Here is a 24,126-nt window from a genome sequence, read left to right on the forward strand (position 1 = left end):
GAGGCGCAGCGATTGTTGACACGAAACGTGCTTTGGCGTTGGGAAATGGGCGGTACGCGTCTGCTGATGTCAGGCTCAGGGGCTGTATTGTGAGATGATCTAAGACCCTGTGTACAGCAAAGGAACATCGCGTGCCTCAAAACGAACTTTTTGGAACATGAGCAAATAAAAATGCAAATCGCTGAATATTCTCTAAACATTTGATGTCAAATAAATGTACTTTACCAAATTTACAATCTTGCGGTTTGATTTAAAAGTACAGTTTCATATTCCGAATTGTGGCGCGCTGTGTTGTGAGCTGATCTGTGTTGGTTTCCGGGTTCTGTGTGGAGTCGCGTAGAAGACGCCTGGGCGCGTTTGCCTACGCAGCACAGTCACGTCACGGATAGAGGCGGGGAATATGAATGTTTTGATAAAGTCTGTTTCAGGGGCGGGGGATATGATTTAGTGCCGCAAACGCAGGTGAGCCAGGTCGATGGGGGGAAATGATAGGATTATCACAAAATGGCGGCTGATTTCGAGTGCGTTAATGGACGAAAAGTCGGGTAAGGTCCATAGGAAAGTTTTCTACGATCTACCGATTTATGCTTAAAAACACATGGCCGAACCGTAGGGACAATAAAAAAAAAGTCCCGGAACTATCCTTTAAATGATACCGTCTTGGTCTAAGGCCCTCAAGCCACCTTCTCCTCTTTGATAGACGCTTCTAGCAACACATCAATTTCCTTTCTTCTCCTGCTGTCCCTTCTCTCCCCTCCACGGCTTCCTCACCTCCCCTGCTGTCTCCTCCTTGGCTACCCTGCCCTCTCCTCCTTTCTCTTCTGTCCCGCCCCAGGCTTCTTCTACACCTCCGCAGGGCATACCTCTGATTTGTTCCCCTAGCCGGAAGTCCTTCAAGGATGGCAACCTTCTCCATATTGCCACTCTAAACTCTTGCTCAGCCGTCAAACACTCCTCTGACATCTGCTGCCTCCTGGAGGAACTTGACCTCGATGTCCTCGGACTCACCGAGACATGGTTCATGGCCAGCTCTGTCACGAGATTTGAGACCCTCCTCCTGATGGCTACAAGATCCTTGCCACGCCCAGATCCAACCGTTCCTGAGGGGGTGTAGCCCTGATCTTCCTTGAGTGGATTCCTGTCTCTGTCATTCCTACGCAGGCCTGCTCATCTTTCGAATACCTTGTCTGCAGGCTCTCTCTCACTCCTGGCCATGCCCTTACTGTGGCTACCATATATTGGCCAACTGGTCAGATCTCCTCCTTCCTCTCTGTGTGGGCGGACCTCTCCTCTTCCCTCCTGGTCTCGACCACTCAACTCCTCCTTTTTGGAGACTTCAAAATCCGCCTGGATGCTTCCTGTCCTTCCTCTGGACTCATTCGCAACCTCTGCGACTCTCTCTCACTCTCTTTTCTCCCCTTTGGCTTGACTCACTCTGCAGGGCACACTCTGGATGTTCTGATCTCTTCAGACCTTCCCCTTTTGATCCCTCTCACCACTCCTCTCTCCTGAAGTGATCACTTTCTCCTTTCCTCCCAGCTCACCCTCTCTGCCCCTCAGGCCATGCCAACTCCAGCACTGCCACCTACCTTCTCGGTTATCCGACCTATGAAGCTTGTGCCAGTTGAGGCTTTCACCGCCACTTTCTCCCCCACCCCCTTTCGTTAACTCACACCCTGACACAGCCCTTTCCATACTCCACTCTGCTATATCTGATACTCTCGATGTTCTTGCCCCTGTCATGAGGATCCGCTTGAAGCCCAAAGCCAAGTGCAGCTCTTGCTGTGATTCAGACCTCCTCACCCTTAAACACAAGTGCAGGGTGGCTGAGAGGAAATGGCGTGCTTCTGGTACATCCTCTGACAAACTGGCCTGCCTCCTGTTCCAAAGGAAATACCGGCTTTCTGTCCGCACCAAGAGGAGAGCCCACACCCAAGCCTGCATCCCTGCAGCATCTAACAACTTGGCCAAACTCTTTAAAATCTGCAAGGAGCTGGCCAACCCTGCCAGTCTCTTCATCTCCTGTCCCCTCCCAGGCGCTCTGCACGGCTCTGGCTTATCATTTCATCTCTAAAACTCAGGACATCCTGTCCTCTCTCACTTCTCGCCCTACTCCCTCTACTCCCTGCTCTTCCCCTGGACCTTCTTCGGGCATCTCACCTCTATCCTTCTCTGCCTTTCCCCTGTTCTCTCCAGACAAGGTTTTAGACAAGTCCGATGTATGAAGCCTTGTCATAACATGTTCAGTCATGTTCCTCCAAAACCATCAAGGACCACATTGATACCCTGGCTCCTGCTATCGCTGACTTCTGCAACCACTCCTTCGTAACCGGATGTCTTCCCTTCCCCCCTGAAGCACTCCCTTGTACACCCTCTTCTTAGGAAACCCTCTGCCAACCCTTCCTGCCCGGCTAACTATTGCCCATTCTCCATCACTCCTTTCCTGAGCAAACCCATGGAAAAGCTGGCCATCTCCCAGCTTAATCTTCACACTGAATCTGTTGATTGTCTCCTTGACCATCAGTCTGGCTTCACAGCTACCAGAAGCACGAAAACTGCTCTCCTGAACATCCGTGAAGACCTGCTCTCGAACCTTGTTTCCAACACCCCTTATGTCCTCACCTTACTTGATCTCTCTTCTGCCTTTGACACGGTCAACCATGCCATCCTGCTAAACCGTCTCCGTGATAAACCGGTTATCACTGATAAGGCCCTGGCTTGTCTGACTTCTTTCCTCTCTGATCGACCCTCCCAGGACCAACTTGGGTCCTTCCTCTCCTCTATCTGTATCTCTACCTGTGGTGTTCCCCAGGACGCTAACTTCTCTCCCTGGCTGTTCAACCAATACCTGGCACTTCTTGCCCTCCACATTTCCTCTCTCTGTCCCAGCTTTCAGTGCCATGTAGATGACTCAACTCATTTTCAAGCTCCCTTCGGCCACTTCTTTGCCTTCTCTCATCTCTCACTGTCTGCTATCCAGGAGTGGTGTGCCGCCAATGCTCTCTGTTTTAATGCCACTAAGACTGAGATTCTCCTCATTGGCACACCTGCTCCCGCCTTTCGTGTCACTCTCTGGTCAGCCTCTCTTGGCCCTCTTCCTGCTCCCACCGGTGAGGCTAAAAACCTCAGGGTCATCTTCAACTCCACACTTTCCTTCTCTCCTCACATCTCTAAGAAGTCACACTACCAGCTAAACCTTCTCAGAGGTATTCTTCCTTTCTTCTCCTTCCCCCAGAAGCTCACTGTCTCCAGAGCCCTGGTTCTCTTTCGGCTGGACTACTGCAACAGCCTCTTTCTAAATCTGCCTGCCTCTACTCTCCGCCCTCTGCAACTCATACAAAACAGGACTGCAAGACTTGTCCTTGGCCTCAAGCCCAGGGATCATATCTCTCCAGGACTGAAATCTCTGCACTGGCTCCCAGTGGCGGGGAGTATTCAATTCAAAACCCTCTGCATTGTCCACAAGGCCTTCTGGGGCATGTCGCCTCAATACCTTCAACTCTCTCTTCCTAAATATCTTCATTCTTGAGCTCTTTGCTCATCCGCCTCCAACTCCCTCAGGGTTAATCGCTTCTCCAAGCAACGAGTTGGTGGTAGATCTCTTTCTTCTGCTGGGGCCTCCCTCTGGAACAGCCTCCCTGCCTCTCTGAAACTTGAGGAAAACCATCTCTGGACCTCAAGACCTTCCCTTTTGCTTCTGCTTTCTCTTCTCCTCTCCCCTGCTGATCTCCTGGCTGAAATTGAAACTGCTCTGGTTACCTGCATACCCTCTGATCTCGGGCCCAAGTCCCCTCCCCACCAATTGCACACCTGCACTGCCCCCCTGGCAACCCTTGCACTTGGGACTGTTTCTGTACTGCTACAGCGCCCTACCAGCATTTGACACCTGATGTCTGCACTTACCCTTGCACTTGCCACCAGCTGGCCACACTTTTATTTATTGTCTTTATTTATTTTACTGTTATCCAATGTACTGCCCTGCCCCCTCTTCCTTTCCCCCTGCACTTTTCCCTTCCCCCTTCCCCTGCACTTGCGCAATCTCAATTTCACCTGAGTCTGATTGGACTCCATGGGGCGATTTGCCAGTATTACCAGCGACTTTTGCTGGAAGTAACTCAGGTGCCCCACTGGGCAACTTGTAGTTGGCCAAAGCAGTAACGTGTCATTATATGTTAATACCGGCATGTTATTACTGCTACGGCCAACTTATAATGTGCCCTTGTCTGTTTCTAAACTCCGTTTAATAGATCTGGTAGTTCCCTCATATCCACAAGTAGGTTTTGGCCATTTTCATAGGCCTCCTAAAGGCAATGCCAGTTTGCATAGCAACATAGATCCATATAATGTCCAAAGCCAGGTGCATGGCAACCAAGCCAGGAATTGCACTAAACCTTTTGATAACCAGGAGGCAGTAGGACAGTCCACGTTCAAGTGTCAGTGGAAGAACAGGACCGATCCAGGCCACCTGGCATGGTCTACTCACTTTGCTCTGCATCTCCCAACCTGGCAAAAATAATTGCAGACAGTGAGAGGGGCTATTGCCTGGCTTGAAGCCAGGGGTCAACTTAACCATGCTCCTCTCGAAGTACAGAGGCTGCAGCCAGGAGTGTGGTGCCTGCACTGCACTGGAGTAAGACCAATGCTGAACTAGCTTGCTTCTCATCTGCCCATTGGCCTTATTCCCTCTTGTGTAAACATGCCTCTGATCTGCATATCTGCTTGAGGTCTGTCATCGTGGCAGTCAGTCAAAAGTTGTCTTCCAGAATCAGGTGGAACAGCAACAGTGCAAGACGATGCTCCAGGGAAAGCTGCCCTGATGATGCTGTCCAGGCTCGTTGTCCAAGTAATTACCAACTGTTGTTCAGCTGGGTCTAGTATAAATTCTTTTAAAACACTACAAACTGACTGACTCTTGCTTTTCCACTTTGGCAGGAGCCTGCTAAGGAGAAGCAGCCAGGACAGCCTCCTCGAGTTGCCTGGGATACATCCAGTGGAAACTGCTCAGGTGCCCGCTGATGTCATGGAGGAATCTAGGTAAGACACAGAGCCAATCCAGGGGCAGGAAACCAGTAGGGTGATATTCTTTCCTCTGCCTTTCAGGGTTAAGGGCTCACACATTTCCCGTTTCAGATCTGCTGCACGAGTCTGCACCCAGACTTCTGTCCAAGCCAAGGTTCTCTTCTTCCTAGGTAATGAAATCAGATTCCAACAGAGGAGGCACAAAAGAACCAAGCTCCCGTCCTCCAATGGCCTGCACCTAGAATGGATTCCATGGGCCATGAAACTATAGTCCATGTTCTCATGTTCGCAGCAGCTCTGCCCAGAGTCTAGTCGGGAGATTACTAAGTAAGATGTTCTTGCCTCCAACAAGCTGTTGTGCCTACAAGCCATTTTGAGAGGCTGAGAATCCCAAACAGGCTCTCCAGGTCCAATAATTGAAGGTAATTTTGTGTGAATCCTGCCAGATCTCACACAGACTCCACCTCCCTCGCCATCCCATCATCCCCACCATAATGCTTCAGATAGACTGTTGTAGTATTTGGAGGCTGTGGGGGTGGGATGTCTAACACATGGACCAAATCAGTACTCTTTAGAGAAAAATACCCAGGAACTGTTTGCTGGTGAGTTATTTCTCAGGGAGAATCTGTGAAAAGAAAACCATGCTGGGCAGTCTCAATCTACACTGTTCCAACCACCATTCATACTGTTTTACCATTTCTTTCTTCTTTCTCCACTGCAGAAAAGACAAGATGGAGGACGTCGGTGAAGCAGTGGGAACAGAATCAGGTTTGACTCCTCAAGCACATTTAATTGTGTGTAAATGTGTAATTCTCATGACAAACAACACCTAGTTTGTGATTTTCTTCGAAGCTAAGGATGTCTTGGCTCCTGGGAATAAGGCTGTGAAAAAAGACTACAGATTGATTGAGATGGAAAATAAGTAACAGTACAGGTAAAAAGTGAATTCAGGTGTAAAGTCCTCCGTTGCCATGTTGAAAGGCAGACTATATATACATACATGATCAGAACTAGGGGCCTTCATTTTACTGACTCTCCTGGCAAAAGGCAAGATGGATAGCTCCAAAAGCATTCTGGTGACTGCCTAGAGCAAATAGAGGCAAGTAGAAGAGAAGAGTGCATGTTAAAGAAGGGAGGGAGCGGCGAGTAGGAAGAGATGACTACAGTGGCCTAGATTCAAGTGTTCATTTATTTTAATTACATTTTATTTCTTAAAGTGCAGACCTAGATCGCAAACAGTGGGGTGCTGTACAGAGTGTTGATAGCCAGCTTTTGGGCTGGCATCTTTTAACAGTAGTGCAGTACTGTGAGGTCTGTGCATCAGTATTTGCATCTATTGGAATGAGTCCTTGGTCAGGTGTTGTTGAAAGAGACATATTTTGAGAGCTCTGCAAAATTAGAGAATTGTGGGGGCAAACTAAACCGATGCCGGGATCGAGTTCCAGAGGGTGGGTGTATGACAAGAGAAGAATTGTTTATGGGTCCTATCTTTGCAAATGAGTTGTGATTCAATCCGGTTGGTTGATTTGCTCTGTGAGGAGTGAAACAGTAGCCCAAAAACAGCACAGCACTCTACCTGGCATTTGCCAATAAAGAGACAATACAAAGGGGATGTACCATGAAAATGCAAGGTAACCCAGCTTTATTGAAAATATGCAAAGCAGGGGGAAAAAATAAAATTAACAGCCAAGCTGTATCTCTCAAATTCTCCAATGTTTGAACAGAAAACATCAGATTATATAATACAAATAAGTAATTCTGATGTCATTGAACCCTTATAGTTCTTTTAATTGAGGCAACATATCGTACGATGGATGGGATAGAGAATAACTCTTACACCAAATAATAAGACTGACTCAAGAAGTTGGCAAAATGTGTCTGTTCTATTCTCAATGATCTAAAACAGGGAGTTACAACGGACATCAACGGACGTCGCACAGCATAGTCTCAAAGTATTTCATAAAAAAACATTCTTATGTAACAAAAATTAATCAAACGTGATGTAATACTACGTGGCAAACTAAGAAATCCTACATGAGATTGTAGTTGGTTCAAGGGGAATATCTAAGTATGCTTTCTATAAGGGATTGGATTGTGATTGGGTCTCTATGGTCAAGTGGACATTATGCCCTCCCCTAGTACAAGTCATCTTCACCAGTTATTAGAAACACAATACGCTATTTGCTCTCAAACTATAAGGCCCTTCGTTATACGGCCCTCTACAATTGGTTGGCATGCTTGTACCCTTATGGAACATTTGATTCCCTAGCAGCAAGTAAGCTGGTTCCCAAGGTGCTGAAAAGTGGACTTGACCGTTCCTCCCCACCCAATTAGCCAAACATCTCTCATCGCTCATGCCTTTTGCCATTCAGATTGGCTTTGAACTTGGCCTTTTAGTAGCTTTTCTTCTCTGGGAATTTAAGGAAGTGTGAGCATGTTATTATCCAGGGTCATGTCTGCATGCCCACTTCTACTTCCATCCTGGACTCACGTGACAGGAAACCGTGAATCGGCCCATATTATAGCATTTAATTGTCTTGAATTAAGAAACTTAGCACTCATGGTGTTCTCTCTTTGCAATTTAACAAGGGATGCCTTTGCATCTCACATTCTCTGTTCTACAAGGACTGATAACCAGTTTTGGCTGCCTTAGCCTTTGACATCAGGCCAAACAGCCTTTCTCTGGTCCATCTTTGAGCTTCAGCTTATTTCTTTGCTGTGACACACACTTAGCTATCAATCCGCCTTTCTCCATGGGTTGAGCTTACTAAAATTGTGATATCGAATGTCCAGAATACATACATATAGTGGCAGCCCCACCTGCAGTCTATTCACTACGTATAGCCAGCCTTTACGATTACTTAGTCTACTTGCATTACAGCATCTATACAGTTATAAAATGGCTTGCATTTTCTGCAGTGCTTCTTCACACGTGCAATCTTCATTCTGCACATGAAAGCCTTCTTGATTCTTTACTTCACCATCAGATTCTATAAGGTCTATGCATTTTCTTCTTTGGTCATCCTTCTCAGTGCGTCATCCTCATTTCTTGTGATGTCACCAGCCTCTCCTTTTCACACTTCTTTGTGGATCTCCCTCAGGAGACTGTCATCTCTTCTGGGATACACCATATAGGGGTTTCTCAGTGTATACCTTGTCTGAAAGGCTTTTGGTGGGATAGGCACCATTACTGCCGTTGCGCATATCTTAATTTCCAGTTTCCAACATATAGGCAGAATAGGGGCAGGACTTCCTGCAGAGGCATTCAGTTGCTCATCTATATCATCACGATCACTGAGTTATTAAAAACCTATATCTACTGCTCATTGGTCCTAATTGCTAAGCTACATATAGTATCTACATGTCCCCCCTACTGATTGGGTAACTATCTAAGGTCCCACAGATAAAACAGCCCATAAACTGAACAACCTTATCATGCTTGAATATTATTGATAAGCTCTAAATTACTTCTGCAGGACATATGCTTATTGGTTAACATGCAGTGACACTGTCCTTGAACTGACAGGGGTATAAAGAATTATGGATCCAGATGAGGGGAAAAGACCAAGCGTGTTGCTTTCAGTTCTTGACTAAAAAAAAACAACTCATGTTATCTCCTGCCATGATGTCTCAGAGTTTCAAAGAGTTTTTGCTCTGCTTCAATTGACGCTGCATCCTGCTTCAACACATTATGAATAACTATTTTTATGAATCATGCTGCTGTCACCATGTTTAATATTTTCGGTACGGCAATTATTTCTCTATTTAACTGCATTTGCGCTTCCTAGCCAAATGCGGAGACATTAATCTGTCAGGTACTAGGGGATTTCTTAAGATGCCCCATTCGTCCCATGGACTTCAAATAGTCTTCTGTGTTGTCATAATTGATTTACCTTAATGGTGAATGGTTGCTGCCTAGACACTGGTATCTTGTTCCGTTATGTAAACCTTCCCTCCAGTGTCCTCGGCTTTGGACATTCCTTTGAGGCAGCTATGTCCAGCCACTGCAGATTTTTCTGAATTAACCGTATTTGTTTCAATAGCGTGCATTGCTGTGAGGCCCTCTTAAAGCTACAGAAATATATTCTCTGCTGTGCTTGTGCAGTTTTAAGATGGCAACTGCTGTCACGTTTTATCCTCTGCAAGACACATTTGCTTTGCTATCTACCAATTGCACATGCATGCCTGTCACATTATTTCCCTCCCTATGAGTACGCAGCGACCTTATCTACCTACAATTTTCTGCCCTACTTGTGTAGTGAGTCCCTTTCTTGTGTGCACATCCTCCTGTCACCTAATCTATTCTATTATAAAAAACACACTAATTGTGCAAGCTAATGCCTTATCTGATTTCTACTTGAGTAGCGCCAACTAACTAATCTTTATGACAGCTGCATTTCCAGGAGCGTTCAAAGTGCAGTTTTAAATGTGTCCTTTCTTACCTTGTAACTTCGTTTCTTCTGAGGAAGCCAGGGGGCAGAGATTGAACATGCTCTCTAGTGAATAACTGCCTCACTACAGGAGCGTGTCCCACCAGATATGTGGATCTTAGCCGCCAGGTACACTGGTGTGCTACTCGTGACTAGTTTGTAGATGATACAGGCAGTCTTGAACAGTATCTTGGCTTGGAATAGAAGCCACTGTATTTAGTGTAGGTTGGGGGTAATTCGGTCAAGTTTCCATACTCTCATAATAAGACATGCTGCAGCGTGGTGGACTGCTTATAGGGGAGCCAAGTGAGCAGCTAGGAGCCCTGTCAGGAGAGCATTTCCCCCATCAATGTGCGAAACCACAAGGGCCTGAACTATTGTCCAGAAGTCCTGTGGCAGGATGAAGGGTTTGTTTTTTTGAAGTGTAGAGATTCTGATCCAGGATATTTGGGCATTCTTGGCTATGTGTTTCTGGAAGGACAGATTGCTGTCAATGGTGAAGCCTAAGTCTGAGAGCAGTGCATCAAATCCTTCTAGGTGCATATCATTGAGCCATTGTTGTTATTTAGTGGGTGGACCAATGAGGATGAATTCAGTCTTGAATGGGTTTAGTTTGTGGTAGGCAGTCAACATCCAGGACTGGATGATGGCCAGGTAATCGTGAGACGAATTATGTCCTGCATGCTATTTACTCTCATGTACATCAGAGTATCATATGTGTATTGCTGGATGGCTATATTAGGATCTTTGAGGAGAGTGTCCAGAAACTCCATGGAAGGGTTGGTGAGAGGATGGAACCTTGGGGGACTCTGCAGGAGACCTAGAGTTCAGTTAGAATGCAACAAGTTAATCTGGACAGCCTGGTGTCTGCCTGAGAGGTAGGAGGTAAATCGATTCATCAAGACATGAGCAGAGGTCTGCCACCTGCAGCTCTCCAGGTGTTTTGTACTGTGACTACCATGATACCTCGCCACTGACTATAATGGCTAGGGGTTATGGGAGTTGTAGTCCAAAACAAATGCTGATCCAAAGGCCACACATCCCTGATATAGAGAAACAATGGGGACCTACCCTATCTCCTGAAATCAGCAAGGCTATATTATGGCTTTCACGCCCCGGCAGGGGGGATTGCACATGGCAGGTAACAACCCGTCAGACTGAGCCATGGTAGGTCAGAGGAAAGTGAGGGCCTCAGCAAGTGCTGTGGACCATTACTGGCTCTGTCCACCCCACTGCCATGTCATGAAAGCCATTAGCACCCCAGGATTCATCCGTGCGGCGAATGGCTTTCCTTTCTTACACTCAGGAGATTCGTGCTACTTATGCATCCATTCTCGCGGGGGTGGGGGGTGAATGATAACTAGATGGTATCAGTGGCTGCGAACTCTCAAGTGGTTAGTAACCACTGAACAGGTTATCAGGCCTTGTTCTGTCGAGAGAGGGGCGCCCGCTACCTTTGCAAACAAAACAAAAAAGATAACTAGATGGCCACCGCCATAGTGAAAAGGGAATACGTCCCTTTTTCATGTCTATGGATGTCAGAGCGGGAGGAGCAGCTGACTGGAGCTCAAAGCTCCGGTCCCACAGCTAAGTGTAGAGGGAGGGAAAGGGTGGAGAGAGGTTTTGTTTGGTTTGTAGGATTTGGGGGTGGGGAGGCAACAGGGAGAAGCTCCCTGTTGCATACTCACATAAAAAACAAAACAAATGGTGACACCCGGGGAAGGGGGTCAACTGGCTGGAACAGCGGGCACAGAATGTATATTCTTGCCCGCTGTTCCAGCCACCTGATTGGCTAATGGCCTTTCTCTGAGTATGAATGTTCTATCACTCTTATGTTGGGGTTCTTGTTAGATTATTACCACCTTTGAGATCTATAATGACACTGGTTACCCACTTTAATGGTACCCATGATTAAAAGGTACATGTACAGATCTTTGAAATAAAATTAAGTTCTTGGCCCAGTGCGCTGTTTTATCAGCTACAGGCATATTGTAACATTTGAAGCATAAACATGCAATAAAATAAAACAAACTCGAAAATATAGAAAAGGGGGTACAAAGACCTTCCCCAGCAACCAAACAAAACTGTTTTACATTAAAATTATGAAATATTGGTACTACTTTAGCTGTACTGTTAACCTTACATTTTAAAAAAAGTCCTCCATCCATTTTTGTATCTAACCTTAACTATATCTACAAAGATAATTATCTCGAAGACTGTACGAAAATAGGATATTGACAAATATTTCAATCTACAAATATTGGAATTACAGCAGAAAAATATGAGAATTATTAAAAATTACAATAAAGTTTAAAATATGTGAAGGCACTTGCTCAATTAGGAGCACAGAAGGTTATTTTATGAAGCTGGTGCAATGGTGAAGCAACTTGTAGTGGCACCAGATGACAGGTCTGGTCACTCCAGGTGACAGGTCTGGCTGCACCAGGTGACAGGCTGGTTACTCTAGGTGACCGGTCTGGTTACCCCCAGACGTGGGCACAGTATGTTCTCTGGACAAGCTTCGGCAAAGGGAGACCAAGTACAGTGTTAATTGGTACTGTTACCCTATAATAATAATTCACTTTATTGTAGTGCTTTATGCTGGATTCACCCTGAATTGTATTCACAAGTGTAATAGTACTCAGTTTATTGACCTTGGAAGGATAAAGGGTGGAGGCCCGGCTAGTTACCACTGTCTACTGTTCAAAACATGCCTTGCAGGTTCTTGAGGAGAAAACTACGATGACAGTGAGAGGGTAATGGCAAATTAATTCCCAAAAGTGTATTGCCAATTCCATCTGATCCTTGCTGTGGATCAAGAGTCAGTGGTGGCCCTTCGAGGTTGTTTTAGGGGACAAGTTGTCATTTCCTACTGCAGTAGCAGCCCCTGTTTCTAGCTTTGGTATGACTGATAACACTAGCCCTTTGCTTCTTTTCAGCCCACATGGATGAATCTGAGGGCAGCAGCTCGGAGTCGGAGTCGGAGTCAGAATCGGCGGGCGAGAGAGAAGAGGGCAAGAGTCTGGAGAACGAGGACTCAGATAGCTTTTATGACTGAAACCTTCTGTCAGGGCAGCAGCAACTGCAGATACTGTGGATGCCATGAAGAACACACAAAAGTAGAAGAGCTTGAGACCGACACTGCCCGCAGTAAGTGCTTGGATTCCCCGTCACCTTGTGGGGGCACCCACTGAGCATGCGAAACCCAGAGACGTCGGTTCACCAAAATGCCAGGGGTAGCAGAAGTGACATCACATAACTGATGACATCGAAGGAAGTGATGGTATATGACCTGGATGGCATCAGTTCCTCGTTAGCCCTGGTGACAGCACCAGAAGAGGCTTGCGGGCGTAAACAAATAACATAAATGTACAATTTTTAAAATGCAAAATAGGTACTAAAGCCATAAAGAATATTTTAGATACCAATCACTTTTTGACAATGGTGCTGCCATCACATGCCGTGGATGGGGTCATGATATGATAGGGTTACACACAATAGAATCAACATAGGTTGAGGCACTTCCATAAATATGCCACTTGGGGTTGTATGGCCAGTTACTTCCAGAGTATGCCAGTTAAAGCTGCATGTCAGGTATTGTCATAATATGATAAGTAGAGTGCCTAAATTGCAAATTGCTGCGATATTACAGTATCCAAAAACCAATAGATGCGAGTCGCCGACAATGCACAGCAGCATTAATGCTTTGCGCCGCCGAAGCACTATACATAGCACATTTTTAAATACAATTATCATTCCAAGTGAAGTTGGCACTCATTTATCAGGATTCAAACCTGCACCTGCAGATCACACAGATCGCAGCATTGAGCGCTCAACCGCTGAACTATCTCACCACTTTGCTAATAACAATGAAGTGCCACAATAAGAAAACATGTCAAAACTGACCGCACAATGTAGACAAGACTCATGATAACACAGATCATGTTTGCTGTAGCCTTGATAATGCACAGTAAAAAATGCCATGCCTCCGTAAGACATACCTAGATGGGTTGCACTAAATTGGCAATCTAACTACGTAATGACACTTATTGTGCTACTTTATCATATATGCCAAGAAAAATATACCATGCCACAGTAAGGAAATGCTAGACTGGCTGCACTCAAATGCCATTCTAGCCAGGTAATTACACTTGTCATGGTTGCTTTATCAGAGATGCCCAGTACAAAATGTCAATCCACAGTAAGAAATTGCTAGAGTAGCTGCACCAAAATGCTAGTTTAGCCATTTAATAACACTTATAATGCTTACTTCATTATATATGGCCAGAAAATATGCAATGACACAGTAATAAAGGGCTATAGTGGTTGCACCCAAATGCCAGGCTAGACAGATAATAACACTAACACTTATCATGATTACTTTATTATAGATGCTCAGCAAAAATGTTATACCACAGTATGAAATTACTAGACTGGCAATAACAAAATGCCAGCCTAGCCATAAATACAGATGATTGATGCTGTATCTTTGATAACCTGTATGTATTAGCACACCCCTCTCCTGCCTCATCCTTCTCACATGTGCCCTCTCCCTCCGCTCTCCTACTCCATCCTCCAAAATCAAATGCTCAGCCCATTATTACCACAACATTCCTCTTCCTCGTCCTAGTACTTATGTAGGAGTCAAGATGTTTCAAAGGCATGTACTGACATGAGGAAGAATGGGACTAGGAATGATAAATATTGTTAAGTAATTCTGAGAGAGTGAAGACCACAATGCAGAGAGGATGAGAGAAACCTGAACAGTGGACACCAAGAGGAGTGAGATAAGATCACCACAGAAGGCTCAGTTATCAGTGATGGGAGCAGCAGACAACAGAGCAAGCAGAGAGGGAGGAAACCCAAGGGTGCTACAAATGGTAAGCATAGACAACACAGAGAGCTGAAGGCAACAGGAAAAATAGCACAGGGCACAGAGGGATCATGACAAGCATGGAACCCATATGGGGAGTATAATAACACATTGCACAAACGTGGGTGAGGGAAACAGAGAGCCCAGAAATGGTTGGGGCACAAAGAGACAGATGGAGTAGAGTATTACAGAGAAGGCAAGGGTCACAGAGGCGCTCAGAAGGCACAGAGAGAGTGTGAGGGACAGAAGCAAACGAGCAAACAGGAACATTACATGAGGGACAGAGCCAAGAGTGCACTGAAAGCACAGAAAAAGACAATTGATGCCAGAATCCTCTCTGTGTACATGAGAATGCACAGCAACTGCAGTAAGCAAAACATTTGGATATTCATGTATATTTCGTCAGAACTGGCCGTTTGTGTCATTTTACCCCATCCTCACACAGCAGGAAATGCATCAGTGTCTTTCCAGGAGGGTGCCTTAATTATCTAGCAAAACTGAGGTGACAGAGGGATGAGGCCAAAGAACTGGGGTAGCAGTACTGCACTTATCTGCAGCCATGACACACATGCACAGAGACACTTCGGAACCTAGAGATGGAACTAAGACAGAAGTGCTCAGAGACCTGCAAGAAGCTGCAGACATGCTACCGTGCTACTTCAGACAGACCCAAGAGTTCCCAGCATTGCAACCAACTGACTGTCCCAACCTTCAAAAGGTCCGATGCAGGAGGCTCTAGCTTCCTCGTCCTGGCACCCAGGAGCTGGAACTCACTACCACCAGCTCTCAGAAAAGAGACATCCCTCACTGCCTTCCACAGAGCACTCAAAACTAAGCTCTTCAACTAACCAGGCCCCATGCAAAGCCAGCCATCTCTGTAACAGCTTGAACTCTAGACCAATGTGACAATCATTACTTTATGAACCCTGTACACTGTCATTACCATGTAACCGTAAATACCTGTGCCTGATTATTTGAATGCCTAAGTCTAACATACCATTTTACCATATGTCCTAAACAAGTAACCTGTAACAGCGCCACGATACCCCAAGGCCGCATGCGCGCTTTATACATGTAAATAAATAAATCTGTTTTGCTATGGCAGACAGTCCCAAAGGCTGGTGTCCAGCTGCTTTTCTGCATATGCCTGAAGGGAGAAGGCCATCATTCAGCAGCCACACTTTCCTGGACTGAGCTTCCACATAGTTACAATAGAAGTACTAGACTGAAACAGAAAAACATTACTGAGTGACGTCAAAAAGAAATCATTTCTTTTTGAAGATCCAAGCCTTCCCCCAGGGGTCGCAGAGGCAGTGGAATGGGCCACATGGGTTGCCAGTGGGTCTCAGTTGCGACCCCTAACAACCCCCAAATGATCTTCCTGGCAATACCCTGTGCCCAACAATGCAATGAGAGAAAGGGTGTGGACAGGGAAGGGTAAAGAGGTAGGAGAGGTGAGGTAATCATCTGGGTGCTGGGGGGCGGGGAGTAGACCAGAATGGGAGGGGTGGAGCCAAAGGCTAAATAAAAAGTGAGGAGCTAGGGGGCAAGCCCTCTTTGTTCCTGCATCAGTGACTGAGTTTGCCCCACCCACCCTCATAGGGATGGAAGGAGGACCTATGCAAGCAGGATGAGCTCAAGAATAAAGAATTGGGGTGTGGCACACAACAGCAATGAACAATCTTCACCATTTCAGAACAGGGACAGTTTATTTCAGGACAGGAAGGTGTGGAGGGGGGCAGCGGGCAACCTATGGTATAAAGGATAAGAATGACTATGCTGCAGAGTTGGGTGGAAAGGAAAGTTGACATGAGGGTAGGGAGGGTGCAGTGCAGTGTAGTAGACAGAATGGGTTACATGCCTTTTTTTCAAACCTAAAAGACATGTCGTATTTTGTTTCAGAAGGTTTCTCACAAGCACCCAAGCTAAATGGATGCACAACAGGCTGATACGTTGCAAGACAGTTGCCCGCGCCCCGAGTTTAGCCCCTGACATAGATGGGAGTTTCTGGGATCGATTGAAGACTAACCAGGTACAAGTGATGGGAAACTGACTGAGCCCTAATGAGAAACGAACAAGAGACAGAGAGAAAGGCGGTGTGCTTTGGGGGCAGGAGAGAAGAAGGACTCAGGGATAGGGGAATGAAAGTGAGGAGGCAGGTCATAGCCAGGAGATGCAGTTATCTAGGAAAAGGCAGGCACAAACAAGTGCAAGGGCCAAGAGCAGAAAGGTAAAGCATGTCTTGGGGCTGGATTGGTGGCAGTAACCACTCTAAGAAGCCAAAAGGGGGGCAACGAGCAGCAAATGGAAGTGGTGGATTCAGCAAATACAGAGCCACTATCTAAGATAACGCGCAGAAAAAATGGATGAGAAAAGAGCAGGCAAATGATACAGGTGCTGCATTATCAGGAGGCACTGAGAATTAGGGTGAGCTGTTAAAACAATTGTCAAGGAAGATTGGGGGCAATGGGAACATCCTCCCAGTCAACATCAGACACACCGCACCACTTCTACAGTTCAGGAAGGAGCTGAACACCCTCCTCTTCAAGAAATGGCTCCTCCCTAACACCTAGGCCCACGCATCCTCCACTCTCCACCCTATCTGAGACTGAGTGATCTGCTCCGCACTGTTTCCTTGCCTGGTTACTTGCAGATCGTTTACTGCCAATTGCCCACCCCCACCTCCCCTGCTGTTAGCTCCCCGTTCCCTTATTTATCTGGCTCCATCACTGGGTTCTTGCCCCTATGCTTCTAAATTGGTCACTTGCTTCCCAAAGCTAGGTCCACGCTCAATAAATACCCCAATTATAAAAATAATAATAATGGGTGAAAAAGGAATGGGGCCGGCCACTGTGAAAGAAACGTGGGCCGCTGGAAGACCTCTCTAACAGGAAAGACTATTTACAGATGCGTCAAGGAGGTTTGGCTTCAGTCAACATTGTTGGAGGAATGTTACAGAGCATCGTGGCCTAGGAAGTGGCACAGGAAAGGATGGCGGAAAAACCGAATTGAATTATAGCAGTTACCAGTGGTGGTAGCACCTCATACATGGGACCAGGTGTTGGCTAATAGGTGGTTGACAAGGTGGTATAATAATAGTCTATATAAATCAGTCGCAGCAAAGTGACTATCACCCGCAATCACATCTGTTTTGAATCAGATGGTCCAAAACAGACGAATGAAAAGGTCTGGTGGCGCCGTTGGGTATTTCTGGAGAAGAGGAGTATTGTCAGGCTACACACTACGCACATACGTATTGGTTAGACCAGCGCTACAGGGATACTTATTCCCACACTGTGGCAGTATACCCTTGGCTCAGTTCCAGTTCTATAAGCTAGGTTTGGGGGAAGATAGATAGACGCTGCACTCCCTGAGGAAAGGGCCGGTGACAACAGCACTTTGGGATCGTCAAGAGGAGTGAAGGATACTTGAGCTTAAGGGAGTTCATGCAATTGAAGAGCTGCACTAAAGTGAGGGCTACACCAGACAAAGGACACTCCAATGGGCTAGGAATTTGAGGAAGGTGGTCGACTACACAAACAATAGAGCAAGGTAGGACAGACGGTGAAGACTTAGGAGGAAATGCTGCCTCAGTTGGGAGCTGGCGGGATGACGGGGGAGGGGAATAGGTACAAGAGCGAGAAAGTGAAATATGCTTTAAAAGTGTGTGAAGAAAAATGCAAAAAAACTTCTTTTGAGTTAATTCTAAGAATGGAATGGAGGGTGGGTGTTAGGACGTCCTTTGGGGTTCGCAGCCGTGACCCTGTGGTCTCTCTTGGTACCCCGACATCAAAAAAAGAAAATATTGTTTTTTTTTTAACTGAAACTCCAGAGTCGGGATACATGTGTATGATTCTCGCAATTTGTAGCTGGCCTCCTCTGGGGCGGCGATCTGGGTCTCTGCCATTCATGTGGGTCTAAGTCATAGACAAAAAATAAAGGGGGAATGTTATTATGATGGATGTTTGCTCTTTTGATTTTATGTTACATTTTTACTGGAAAACCGAATAAACAGAGTTTGAAAAAAAAAAAAAGCTTCCCAACCATAAAATACATTTAAACCCTAACAGCAGCGGTGGGGGATGGGTGTGAGGGGCGTGTCAGGTTTGCTTCGAACGAGTATTTCAGTAGCATGAGCAATTTGAAGCCTCGGGCTGTAGTTGGTTTCAACTTTCACCCTGTCTAGACCGTCCCACTCAGCTTCCTCTAGCGGCGCTTTAGTGAACCCACATGTTAGCAGCAACCATGCATGGGAGGCGAGGGGCGCACACACGCGCTTCAGCTGGTGTAGAAGATACGTATTTAACAGAAACTCTCTCCCTCCCCCCTTTGTTCCTTAACCCTACAGGAAGCAAGGTATCTTGAGCACACTGCCAATGTGGGGCTCCTGCACTCTGCTTCCGTACATACTTGCTGGCCCGGGATGGAAAACAAGCACTTGTCTTGAGCGCTTACTTCTTCAAAAGAGATGCCAGCCAGGCCCCTCCATCAAAACCCAGAATGGCTATCAACACTGATGCCCACTTTGACAGGGCACTGAGCAAGTCTGCCAATGCCCAGCCCACTGACTCGCAAGAGACAGAGAAACGCAAGGAGGAGAATGGCCTCAAGAAATCCTTCTCAGTCACCATGTCCAGCGAGTAGTCTATGGACATGGACAAGAACGGTCACGGCATGCCTTACAAGTCAGTGTCTGCCGGCCAGCTCCAGCCGACGCTGCTCTCGCCCGCAAGGGTCAGTCTGGCCAGGGCATCATCCACAGCCACTACCAATGCCCAGGAGCAGGGGAGACCCACAGATTACCTAATTCTGGACACATTCTCCAATACTTGCCCCCATGACCCATTGCAAACTGTAGGCACGTATCGAGTCCTGTTTTTTATTTGAATTCCAGGATTTGTAGTTTCACTTCTCCCATTATAAAACTCAGACTACAAGTCCCATAATGTAAAGAAAAAACTAGGACTGAATAAGCACCTACAGATTGAAATGGGTCATGTTGGCAAGTATGTTCTCCTGCTTCTTCCCAGTGCGGATGGTGAACATTGTGGCTCTAGTCTTTTCCATGATGGTAGGGAGCAAGACAAGGACTTACCCTCTCCTTTTTAGTGCCACAGCATGATTAAATTCTTTAAAAAATAAAATCATCTACCTATGTCTCCCCTCCAACATCTCACTGTGAATAAGGATATCTTTTTTGTTTAGTTTAAAAGGCCACTCTTCAATGGCTGCTTTTGAATAAAAGGTGCAACCTGTTTATTGTGCACACAGGACGCATTATGTTAATTCCTGCTCCTTGGCTTATCTCTTTTTTCCAAATCTGTTTATGCCGTGAATTGTTGACATGCTGATGAAGGCAGTTTTAAAATGTGAAACACTGAGGCAGCGCGATCTAAACATCCAGATTTAGAATGTTGTTTGTTTGAGCTGGAAACTACATGTCACATCCAGTTGGTAAGATTTCAACAAAAATGAAGCTGACATAATTGTTAGGAGCTACCATGTGGGCATTGTGGGGGCGTTTATAGGAGGGAGATGAATAGGAAAATCCAGGGATGGCAGGCAAAATAAATAAAAGCAACATGTCAAGCTACTTAACTGCTGCAGGGTCCTTTGTATTTCTCACTCCTTTTTGGAAAAGGCCTGTGCTTTACACCTCAAAGCCAGTCTCTGTGGGATGCATGTTCTCTTCTCTAACCAGAAACATTTCCTAGAATTAAAATGTAAGGGGAAAAGAATTGCTGCTTCGCTGCAGCGACGGGAGAAATGCGAGCAATATGTGCTAGTGGTATGAAAAGAAGGCTGCTTAGCCTTCACTACAACTATTGCCACAGGCGTGTGCTTTCTGCAGATACAAGTTCCATTCTATACAATTGGTGAATTCAGGTCAGTAGAAGGAATGGCATAACACCACATGTTGAGGCCCCATGAACAATATGGGAAGGGGTGGCTGTGATTTTCATGTTAAAAAACATTTAGCTAAAAGACTTGACCATGGGTTTTATTTGTTATTATTTTGCTATTTTTTACTCATCTGTGGGACTGTAGCAGCAGCAAGGGAGGCATTAATAGCCATTGTAAAGGCAGAAGAAGTCTTGGTTTCACAAACAGTGCTTCAGTAGCTCCCAGTCAATCCATATAGGTGGGGTTTTAGTTCCACTATTCTATGTTTTTTCTCATATAGGTCCCCTCCATTATTTTTGAATAATTGAACCATTACAGCAGAACTTACTGAGCCTACATAGATTTGGCTCATCAGAGGGGCATTCAGGCTAGTATTATCTTGCCATATTTAATTACTTAATTCACACAGCAAGTGCTTTCCCCCTACCCCTGCAACTCTCCTTGTTCCCTCCTCCTTCCCTCTCTCACTGACCCTGTTCCCATCTCCCACCGTCCCTGATTGGCTGCTGGGAAGACAGGAAGCCTGGCTGATTTAAAGAGCTTGCTGCGGCAGGCCATCATTCCTTCCTGCTCTGCTGCACCACAGAGACACCAGCACTTTCCATCCTGCAGGTGAGGCTGCCCCAGAGAAGCCACCTTTGTGACATATTTAATTATGTAATTCACACTAACGGACGGAAAACAGGTATGGCCTGAAAAGTTCACCTAAGCTTGGATGAGAATATGGGTGACTTTATCAACTTGGAGGTCAGGCGCGGATGGGTCATGTGGAGGGTCAGGTCCAGATGGAGGCATTTAGAAGCTGCCAGGTTTGAGTGCTGACATATGCAAATGTTGTGAAATTTAACAACAGACTAGTGCCTCTCTAAGGCTGACAGGGCTGGAGAGTGTCAGTGGGTATGACTGTCCCTACTCAAATGGCATGCACTCTAGTTTGCTTCTAAGCCTGTAGCCTCTTCCCGGTGGTGGGCATCTTTCAATTTTAGGAAGGTGAGATTTCTGAAGAGAGGAAAAGGTCTGATAACTGCAGGGATGGTTAAAGGGGTGAGTGACAGACAGACCTTCGGAGTTCAGATTGTCACATAACTTAAAGATATATGCACATGGAGACAGATGGCCTCTGTACAGATCGCCTCAGCTTACACCTGTACAATAGGTTTCTTCTATCGTAGTGGTAGTTGACTCATAGATACATTTATAACCACAGAATTTTGTTGATACTAAATCCTGGCCAATGATTTCAATTTCAGGCCTTGCTCGTGCAGAATTTTGTCTCCTGGGTAAAAAGACTGCCCACGCCACCCCAGGTCAGTGCTTTTTTTGGCTTAACACAGCAATGCCACAGATCAGATAATGTTTACTTCTGTGTCCATTGATCTGTGTCCATTGATCTATAGATGTTATATACACCAGCTGAAGCCCACATTAGAGATTGTGATTACCCTGGTACTGCATTATGTATGTTTTACATATAGACCCCATGTGGAATCTGGAAAATGAATTCCCCACATTTGTGATCGTGGACAAATCATGCCTCCCTCGGTGCCTCGGTTCTAATATCCGGCTGAAATGTGAGTGCCTGAAAACAAGGGTGTTAGACGTATCTGAAGGTCGTGTGCTACACTTCCTCTGATGTCACTTGCAGTGGGGTCAAATGACATCACTTCCTGTGATGTCATCGGAGGTCAAGGGTTGTTTGATGTCACTTCTGCTACCCTGCCATTTTGGTTAAATGACCTCCCTGGATGGATGGTAGTACACACATTAGTAGCCAGAGTAGTGAGGGACATATGGCAGGATAAATGGAGCCGGGAGATGGGGGGGTTCAAGGAAACGTGGGTAGAATGGCTGTGAAGAGGTGGTATGGGTTAGAATGAGCTATATAAAATGGTAATGTGGGAGGTTTCAAGAAAAGGCAGGGCTCAAATTTTTTTAATCCACCTTGAAGCTAATGATCTCGCATCAGAGTGTACAGGGCAACTGCTGCAGAATGTGGAGGGCATGGTAACCGATGTAGGTAGAAGCCTGAGGGACAAAGGCATTAGAGCCTGCAGTACTGCATTGCGCACTTGAAGAATCTTGGCGGTAAATGCAAACTTGGGAAAGCATCCGAGGGGAATGGGTTTTGGATGAATCAAACATAGTTTAATAACTCTGAGGACCCGGGTTACTTTGCACCCAACCAGATGCATATGTCAGAGTTGCGGATGGCCTCCATGAGACTGGGTATCAGAGACCTTTTACTGAGATATGGGTGCAAATGCGGTGCCCTAGGAAGGAGGTGGGTGTTCAGGTAGTGCAGCAGGTGCTGTGTACACAACTGAAAAAGGAACGTTTTAAGATCGTAACAAATGTGTCCTTCAATTGAATGAAACAGAATGGGTCCTTATGCGCCTAAAAGAAAGTGTTTTAATGTTATTTTTAAAATAAAATTGCGGGGAGATCTATGATGGCAATAGCCACCACAGAGACCTGGTCAAATTTTCTGGGAGTATCCAATGAGTAATGCACAAAGGCCACACAAGGGTCCAGCAGTCATGCGGGCGACTTAAAGAGTACAACACCCCATGGCACAAGGCCTTGAGGAAGCCAGGAGCGTAAACACTAAAAAGGGAAAGGGAACTGGGAGCAAAGAGGGGAAAGTCTTGTCATTTCAGTGATTCCTTTCACGGGCACAGTCGGACACAAGTTCAGAGTAACTCCTATGGCTGGGTAGTCAAATACGGATCACCTGTAAGTTAATTCTTGAAAATACAGCTACACCTTCATTAGTGTTGGGGGTTTTGTCATAGAGCTGTTACCTATCTTAGGTGGTATTTTAGTATCATGGTAAATTGGCAGTAAATTGGTGGTAATTTAGTATGGCAGTATAACAGTGGTGAGAATATTTATAGTACTACCCTATATGATGAGACAAACTCTCCCCCTTTGTATTTGTATTCTGTTTTAGGGTTGAATGTAAGTACAATTTAGCGGACCTTACACATAGGAATAAAATATGACCCCATGCTGTGCTGATGACTTATATACGATATCAGCCTACCATACTTAACGGTTATGTTCAGCCTCCAGCATGCACAGCTGAACACACTCACACAGGTATCATAGGTTTCTAGCTTGCTCTTCTGGTTCCCCAACCTTCATTTTTACTCGACCACCAGCTGTAAATATTTTACCACTGTGGTATGTGCGCTGAGGCACTCTCTTGTTACCTCCCCTCAATTAAGGATAACCACCAGAGACACAATAAACAATCCCAGCAGTTCAGTTTTCTACCATTTTTATACATGTGTTAAAATAACACCAGTTGCAATAAAACCTTATTTCAATTCACAATAACTAATTTGTTTGTTCTTACCAATGCATCGACACCGACATGGTTATCTAAGAGAAGAAATATGAAGCACAGCACAATACATGGAAAAAGTCTCTATCATCAGCATTTGTCATTTACCATTGCAAACATTTGAGAGAAAAAACAGCAAACATTTTGTTAAAAATAACCCTTTGTCCTAACTAACTGATTGGAACCGCACAGGCAAACGTCCGTACTCCTGAGTTCTTTTACAGATACTCACATTGAATTATGAAGTCCCTGCGCATTCTCAGGAAAAATTCCCTCTCTGCCGTGGGTTATCAGCAAAGAAGTGTTGCAAACTCTGCACTGCTTTTGCGCCGCCGAAGGTCAGCCCAGGGCACTAGCTGCACCCAAGACTTGGACAGCTCGGCTCTTCCCTTTGCCCTTTCTCCCTCTTCTCTAGACAGCCAGCAGCAAATAAACCCACACCCTTTCTTCTTGGTGTATTTATGCCTGAGCCCTGTCAATCAAAAACTAAACCTGCCCTTTTTTATGTCCTCTGTGCTCCACTAAGTTCCCAGAGCCATAGCATTTCCTTGTCC

At 45.7% G+C, this 24,126-nt stretch overlaps 1 protein-coding gene across 3 annotated transcripts in view; it reads left to right on the forward strand.

Moving 5' to 3' along the window:
• LOC138567059 (enolase-phosphatase E1-like) overlaps positions 1–19,889 on the forward strand; it is a 293,308-nt gene extending 273,419 nt beyond the window's left edge. For all 3 annotated transcript variants that reach the window (XM_069644896.1, XM_069644898.1, XM_069644897.1), the window contains 3 exons: positions 4,933–5,034; positions 5,741–5,787; positions 12,389–19,889. In XM_069644896.1, the coding sequence (XP_069500997.1) occupies positions 4,933–5,034; positions 5,741–5,787; positions 12,389–12,507 (268 nt within the window). In that variant the 3' untranslated portion in view covers positions 12,508–19,889. The remainder of the gene's footprint in view (positions 1–4,932; positions 5,035–5,740; positions 5,788–12,388) is intronic.
• Positions 19,890–24,126: the final 4,237 nt, after the last annotated feature.

Source organism: Ambystoma mexicanum, chromosome 2p (assembly GCF_040938575.1).
Source record: "Ambystoma mexicanum isolate Mex_15411 chromosome 2p, UKY_AmexF1_1, whole genome shotgun sequence".
In the NCBI taxonomy this organism is placed as follows: Eukaryota; Metazoa; Chordata; class Amphibia; order Caudata; family Ambystomatidae; genus Ambystoma; species Ambystoma mexicanum.